This window comes from Mandrillus leucophaeus, unplaced genomic scaffold, assembly GCF_000951045.1.
Source record: "Mandrillus leucophaeus isolate KB7577 unplaced genomic scaffold, Mleu.le_1.0 Scaffold9, whole genome shotgun sequence".
NCBI lineage: Eukaryota > Metazoa > Chordata > Mammalia > Primates > Cercopithecidae > Mandrillus > Mandrillus leucophaeus.
The window spans coordinates 9,027,569-9,035,696 of NW_012109807.1; the positions used below are offsets into that span (position 1 = coordinate 9,027,569).

The following is an 8,128-nucleotide window of genomic DNA, read 5'->3' on the forward strand; positions in this document are numbered from 1 at the left end:
GGTTCCAGAGGAAAGCCAGGAGAAACTCCCCATGGGTTTAGAGACAGAGCTCTCATCTTTGACATGTTACTTTTTCCTTGTCTCAGGCTTCCTTGGAAAACCACCAACCTATAACTAACTTTCTGGGAGTAAAGCTTCAGGTAGAAGAAAATTGGATCAAACTTGGAAAACATAAGTGGTCTCTTAAATTGTCAGTACACAAAGATACAAAACAATCTAGTATGGGGCATGCAAACCTGCTCCTGGAGTGGTTTTCCATTTGCAGTAGAGGCCTCGACAGTCCTTCACCAGCTTCTCCTGTGGCTGTGCCATTCTTTACCCCACCCCTGGTTGGCATCAATGGAGACATAGCCACTTGACCTTCAGACCATTGTTGGCCCTCCCTGGGCCATTTTCCTTAGTGTTCTTTTGGATCAAGACATTTCCATGTTATATCTAAATATTTATTCTTGAGTTTTAAACCCACTGGCTACTTCCTGCTTCTCTCTCAAGCCTTGGCTCATATGCTGCTCCCTCCGAGTGATCTTCCTTGACCTTCTTGACTAGGTTGGTTCAAGGTTAATCGAGCTATGTGCTCTCCCCACATCATCCAGTACATCCCCTATTGTAACATGTATTCACTTATTCATTCAACGAGTATTTCCTGCACTGAGTCCCTGCAATGTACCAGGTACTGTTCTAGTATCGGGACTGTAGTGGGAATAAAATTAAGTCTCTACCCTTGTGGGGATAGATTCTAGTGCAAGGACAATAGACAATACCAATGTCTATATTTTAATATCTAGTAGTAAGTGCTATGGAGGGAAAATGGCAAGATCAAGACACAGATGCTGGGGTGATGCTGATTGAGATGGGCTAATCAGGGAAGGCTTCTCAAGGAGATGGCATTTGAACTGAGGCTTAAATGAAGTAAGGGGTGAGCCTCATCAAGACTTAGGAGACGTGTCCCAGGTCACGGAGACAGCAAATGTCCCCCTTGGGGTGGTGGGGAGGTTCTTCACTAAATTCACACAGGGGTTGGTAGTACCTGGCATGCGATAGGGGCTTAAACGTGTGGAACAGATGGATGAAGATAATTTACAAATCTTGCCCTATACACAAACGTTTGCCTGTGTACCCCTTTTATCTGGAAGATCCTCTTTTCTTTGTTGCCTACCTAGATGCCCCCAGTCTGTCTACTCCATTAAACTTTGCATGCTTGGAGCCCCTGGTCTCAGCACACTCAGTCGCACAAGCCGGCCTGCAGCAGCTATACAGCACCACAGGAGTCCCCTGCAGAGCTGCGACTTCGAGTGGGTATGGTGACGGAACTCAGGTCCCTCAAGGGATGAGCACTCCAACTTTGAAACCACAAGCAGCCTGTAAGTGTGGACGAAGAGGCAGCTGCATGTTATAAAACAGTATTACTCATACTTTCGGATCCAGCTTCTTTCAGTCCTATGGGTAGGAAGGAGGGGCAATTTGCTGAAGCCCACTGCCCTTCCAGTACTCACAAGCCAAGGGCCCTGTGGGGTCTGTTTCACAGGACCCATGCTCATGGCAGCTGAGCACATCTGTCCTATATGTCTGCCAGCAGTCACGACCTTCTCCTGTGATGACAGCCTTGACTCTATTTAGAAGCTCCATTTCCGACTGCATCTCACTGCTGAATCGTCCTGGAATCCTTTATTGCCCCTTGCCCCGTCACAAGAGACAGCCAGCCACAGCCACTTTTATCTTGACAACACACTAAATAGCGACAGAACTAACAGGCAAGTTGTAGACTCACCAGGATTTATACATATTTCATTTTTTATTACCAATCAAAAATAAATTCCATATATCCTTTAGCAAATATTATCATTGTTTTGTGACAAAAGACACAAGAGTCATAACAACAGAACTCCCCGAGAGTCAAACTCATAACGCCAAAGTAAATCACAGAAATATACAAATTAAAATGTTACGCAAAATAAATACGGCGGCTGTGACCTGCCTACCCATTTGGATGCCATTTGCAAAGGTCTCCCTTCCACGGAAGACACAGCGGGCGGGACAGTTCCAGGGTATGGCTCATCCCAGGAACCAGAGGTTGAAATAGGAAGTGAACAATTGCACTGGGAAGAGGAAGTCATCAGACCAACAGTATTTGGAAATAATGATGACCCTCTGTGAGAAGGGATGATCAATGGGCCAGGGAAGAGGAGGGTCAGCCAGTTGGCGGTAACCGTGTGCACAGAGGTCACTGTGGAGGTGTGTACACCTGCCCCTTTTGCTTCCCACAGCCCCACCAACGTCTTTTGCTCCACCTGGCAGTCAGGCTGGCAGGAGTACAGCTCTGCCAGCTTCCAAAAGGACTTGGGAGCAAGCCGCTACTGGAGAAGACTAAGGGCTTTCCCCCAATAGGGAACAAAAGTCTGGTGTCTTTTTTCCTTACACTTGAGAACCCACGGGCGTCACCACCTTCTCTCCAGGCGTCCAGGAGTCAGTTCTATGGCTAGGAGACCTCAGACTGGCCAGGGTAGGCATACTTGGTGCAAGACAATCCCTGGTCCTAAGAGTTAGGATTCTCTAGGCACCTGGGGAGCAGGGCACTTGGGCTGAGGAAAGGAGTGAATAAATAATACTCAGGCGGAAGGCCTGCAGTTTCACCAGCCAGGCTCTCAGGACCCAGCTCCTGCTGCACCCAGCAGAAGGGCCAACGGGGACCTTGGTCCCACAGCCTCCCCGACTCTGGGAAACCTGGAGTTCTGCAGCAGGGCCTGATTCAGCCCCAGGGAAGAGGCGCCAGGGCAGCAATTCACATGGGGGCAGAGCTCTTGGTACAGTACTACTAACTTCAGCAAGGGCAGGACGACCTCTCACACTAGGATCACGCCTGTGAGAAAGCAGGGTTGCAAGCTGCATGCCTTTAGGAGGAGCTGTCCTCTCCTGAGGTTCCATAAGGGGGTGGATAAGGCCAGGTGAGCCTTGCCAGCCGCAGAGGAAAGGACATAAAGAACCTGCTTCCGTGGCTTCCCACACATCTTCTCGTCCCCATCCCCAAGAGGGACTGAGGCTTGGGAATTCGAAATAAGGAATCTGGGAAAAAGGCTTCAGTCAACAAGTCAGCCTTGACTCTCATTGTGGGGCGGGGGTGGTACTGACTGCTAACAACGCAGATGCCGATGACTGACAGTTCCTTCCGGAACCAAAAGCAAGAACCCAGACAAGTCACCTCCAACGTAGATGCCCTCCTGCCGAGGGGGAACCTTTGGTAAAAGTGAGGGCAGGGCCTGGGGAGCAGGGGTGAGCAATCGAAGGCCTGAGACCCTGCCTAACACTTGAGTCTGCCCCGTCACGAAGGGGCCAGTTGTCCAAAGGGCCGAATGGGAGGCGGTGGGGGGGATGTGTCTGTCCTCAGCCGAGTCCTGACTCACCAGGAGAGGCTGTCGGCAGAGTTCTAAGAGATTTCTGGGTACAGCGGTTGACAGCAGATGTGCTCCTCTCCATAGCTCGGATTATCATGTCCCTGATCACAGCTACCCAGGAGCTCCTGGCCTCCGCATTGTCAGACAAGCTACGGCGCAGGTGCCCAGGCAGCTGATCTCCATGCCAGTTGGTTCTTTGCTTCCTGTGAAGAGCTGTCTTCCTTCCAAGAGACGAGCCTCCGCCGGCAGGCTCTGGGATCCCACCTCCGGAGGAGGAAGAGGAGGGGGAAGGGAGAGCTCCCTCAGTCAGGGACACAAGCTGGAAGGCCATGGCTGGGAGCAGATCATGTCCATTGCTTCCCAGGACAAGAAACCCTTCTTCTTTTATAGTTTTTAGGAAAAAAAAAAATTTTTAATAAAGTTCCTTAACCCTGTCTTCCCTTCCCAAAATTATATTTAAAAAGAAGAGTGATGAGCCTAGTTTAGAAATACTCTCAGTAAAAAAACAGCCTTTGCTCATGGTAGCTGGCCCACTGCCCCATCTATCCAGGGCTGGACAGTGCCACCTCAGAGCTACTCAGAGGTCCCTGGCAGAGGCCAGATCCCCCACAGGCTGGGGGCCATCTGGCTGCTCAGTCAGACAGGCTATCTATCTGCAACCTTTCTGGACTAACAGGTTCCCTCTCTTCATGTGGGCCCACTGGGGAGGCCCCCGCAGGGTAGGCGGGGGGCCCCGGGCCCTCCTGTCAGATGGCACTCTCGTGGGAGGCTTTGTGCAGCAAGGAGTTACGCTCGTTGAGAAGAGTCGTGGTCTCATCCACCACGGGCAGCTCAGACTTCTCGGCCAAGTTCTCCATGTGGGTGGTGCACCCGTCTATGGGAAACTGAGGGCTGTTCTCCATGCGTGAGGCCAGCAGCCCGTTCTGGTACTGCTGCCGAGTGATCTGCATGAGGAAGGGATGAGTTCATGGAGAGAGGGGCTGGGAGGCAGACCCTATCACCAGGCCTGGAGAAACAGGGCCAGGATTGAGGCTGTGAGTTGAGAGAGAACATGACCAGTCAGGGTCTCTGGAAGCCCTTACGAAGAACAAGGTGCACGATCAAGAGGAGAAAGCACCTCAGGGCTGGGCATGGTGGCTCATACCTGTAATCCCAGCGCTTTGGGAGGCTGAGGCGGGCGGATCGCTTGAGCCCAGGCGTCTCAAGCCAACCCGGGCAACACAGTGAGACCCCATCTCTAAAAGGAAAAAAAAAACCCAGAGCCACATGCACACCTGTAGTCCCAGCTACTCAGGAGGATGAGGTGGGAGGAATCCTTCAGCCCAGGAGGTCAAGGCTGGAGTAGGCTATGATCACACCGCCGCATTCCAGCCTGGGCGACAGAGCCAGGGCCGGTCTCCAGAAGAAAAAGGCATCTCGGGTTTGGGCCCACCATGCTGGGTTTGGTGGATGAAAGAAGTAACTGATTCCTGAGCAGAAGATGGCACTGCCCAGACAAGGCGGTGGGGCACTCACCTTGATGTACTGCAAGTCCACGAGGGCCCGGACGCTGAAGTCAGAGATGTACTGGCCCAGGACAGAGCTGCCGAACTGGTTGCTGCTGCCCGCCAAGGCGGATGCAGTTGAGATGTCCGTGCGGTCTGGGTAACTGAGGGAGGCCGAGCGGCTGAGTGGGGTGGGGTGGGCTGGGGAACGGTCTGCAGGGAGAGCAGAGGTTGTCATGCCAAAGGCCACTCTGTGCCCACTTTCACCCTCCTGTCTGACCTCATCCCATGGAAGCCCAGGGACACCCCACCCAGGAACAGGAAGTCATTCTTAGGGACAAACAGAAGCATGTAGAAGGTCTGACTGCATAAGGTCTGACTTCGTTAAAGCAAATGAATTAGTTTGTTTAGAACTGTTGTGCAACAAGTATTAAAAAGTCTACCAAAACAAATCAACCACACAGAAAATAAAAACCACAGACACAGAAAGTTTCTGGCTACAGAATCTCTTGTTTCCCACAACAACCAATCAGTCAAGGCAACACAATGATCACCCTAGCAGGACAGACAAACTGCCATCCTTAGGCTGGGCACAGTGGTTCACCTTTGTAATCCCAGCACTTTGGGAGGCTGAGGCAGGAGGATCACCTGAGGTCAGGAGTTGGAGACCAGGCTGGCCAACATGGTGAAACCCTGTCTCTACTACAAATACAGAAATTGGCCAGGCGTGGTGGCAAACACCTGTAATCCCAGCTTCTTGGGAGGCTGAGGCAGGAGAATTGCTTGAACCTGGTAGGTGGATGTTTTAGCGAGCCAAGCTCGCACCACTGCACTCCAGCTTGGGTGACAGAGCGAGACTCTGTCTCAAAACAAACAAACAAGCAGACTGCCATCCTTGTCTCAATACCAGTTTATATCAAGTGACATAAACTGCATACTTTTCAATTAAAAAATGCATTGAAAGGAAGAATGTATAGTTTGCACTCTCTCATTGTGAATACACACCCCACACATAAGATGCCCTGTCACACCTTTTTTTTTGAGACAGTCTCGTTCTGTCACCCAGGCTGGAGTACAGTGGCACGATCTTGGCTCACTGCAACCTCCGCCTCCCGGGTTCAAGCGATTCTACTGCCTTAGCCTCCTGAGTAGCTGGAATTACAGGTGCCCACCACCATGCCTAGATTATTGTTTTTTCTTTCTTTCTTTTCTTTTTTCTTTTCTTTGAGACGGAGTCTCGCTCTGTCGGCCAGGCACGTGCCATCATGCCTGGCTAATGTTTTTTGTATTTTTTTTTTTTTATTATACTTTGAGTTCTAGGGTACATGTGCATAATGTGCAGGTTTGTTACATATGTATACTTGTGCCATGTTGGTGTGCTGCAGCCATCAACTCATCAGCACTCATCAACTCGTCAAGTTTTTTGTGATTTAGTAGAGACGGGGTTTCACTGTTAGCCAGGATGGTCTCGATCTCCTGACTGCCGGTGATCCGCCTGCCTCAACCTCCCAAAGTGCTGGAATTACAGGTGTGAGCCACTACACCCTGCCAGTCCTGTCACCTCTTAAAATGCTCTTATCGGGCGGGGACTGGGTGAGGTGGCTCACATCTGTAAGCACTTTAGGAGGCTGATGTGGGGAGATTGAATTGCTTGAGCCTGAGTTCAAGACCAGCCTGGGCAACACAGCAAAACCCCGTCTCTACAAAAAAGACAAAAATCAGCCAGGCGTGGTGGCTCTTGCCTGTGGCCCCAGCTCCTTGGGTGGCTGAGTGGGGAGGGTCACCTGAGCCTGGGAGGCAGAGGTGGTAATGAGCCGAGATTGCACCACTACGCTCTGTCCCCCCCGGCCCCCCCCGCCAAGAAAAGAAAATGCTTTTTTGGAGTCAAAAGTGTGTTTTGCACGTAACCTACTCAGCATGAAACACAGCCCTACCCACTTCCACCTGCCACCCAGCCCGCCTGGCCCGTGGGGGTGGCAGGCACTTCCCTCTCATGACGCAGAGTTGTAGCAATCTCCAATAAGGAAGAATGGCTTCTAATTTTGAAAAACAAACTGCTTGTTCAAATAATATACGTTACTGTATATCATTAACTTGTTTTTGAGAACACTTAGGAAACCGTGAGATGCACAAAGAAGTTAATTGTGAAGGCATGCAGGATCGTTTTAAACCAACAGGAAGCCGACTAAGCTGATTCGCTTTGTTAACTACTAAGTTACTAAGTTAGCCATTCTAACAAATTGCCAAGTGAAGAGAACAAACATACTGGATCTAGTGACTCAATGACCAATACAATTTTTAACTAAGTGAGACTAAACTGAGTAATACTCTATCTTTGTGCTTAAGCTTTAATTTTTATATATAGTTTCTCCGGAAACTGGCCATTCTATGATGAGGTCGTGGTATTCCAATGCAGGAACAGGAAATATTTTAGAGGATCATTAGAGGATCATGTGCAAGCATCTAACGAGTAACACCTCTGATTAGGTTCTAGGAAAAGCAGAAATCCTAGGGGTGTTACTTAATACTTCACATTAGCTATCTGAATGATGGAATGCTTTTAATTAATGCTTCCTAACACTCTAGAAACAGGAACTGAATTTTATTTTTAAAATAAACTATTTTCTTTTTAAACTGAATTTATTTTATTATTATTATTTTTTAAAGGGTCTCGCTATGTTACCTAGGCTGCTCTCAAACTCCTGGGCTCCAGCGATCCTCCTGCCTCGGCCTCCCAAAGTGCTACGATTACAGGAATGAGCCACCAAGCCTGGCCAAGAAACTGAATTTAAAACCAACACAAATTAGTGACATGGGCCGAGTGTGATGGCTCACACCCATAATCCCAGCACTTTGGGAGGCCAAGGCAGGCGGATCACCTGATGTCAGGAGTTTAAGACCAGCCTGGCCAATATGGCAAAACCCTGTCTCTACTAAAAATACAAAATTTGGCCAGGCACAGTGGCTCATGCCTACAACCCCAGCAGGTTGGGAGGCCGAGGCGGTAGATCACGAGGTCAGGAGTTCAAGACCAGCCTGGCCAACATGGTGAAACCTCATCTCTACTAAAGATACAAAAAATTAGCCAGGGGTGGTGGTGCATGCCTATAATCCCAGCTACTCGGGAGGCTGAGGCAGGAAAGTCGCTTGAACCTGGGAGGTGGAGGTTGCAGGGAGCCAAAATCGCACCATTGCACTCCAGCCTGGGCAACAGGGCCAAGACTCCACCTCAAAAAAAAAAAAAAAAAAAAAAAA

At 49.8% G+C, this 8,128-nt stretch overlaps 1 protein-coding gene across 1 annotated transcript in view; it reads right to left on the reverse strand.

Annotated features, from left to right (window-relative positions):
* Positions 1 to 1,756: 1,756 nt before the first annotated feature.
* CNNM4 (cyclin and CBS domain divalent metal cation transport mediator 4) overlaps positions 1,757 to 8,128 on the reverse strand; it is a 67,599-nt gene continuing 61,227 nt past the window's right edge. The window contains exons 6-7 of the mRNA XM_011969633.1: positions 4,905 to 5,086; positions 1,757 to 4,333 (exon numbers count right to left, since the gene is read on the reverse strand). Coding sequence (XP_011825023.1) covers positions 4,136 to 4,333; positions 4,905 to 5,086 — 380 coding nt within the window. The 3' untranslated portion in view covers positions 1,757 to 4,135. The remainder of the gene's footprint in view (positions 4,334 to 4,904; positions 5,087 to 8,128) is intronic.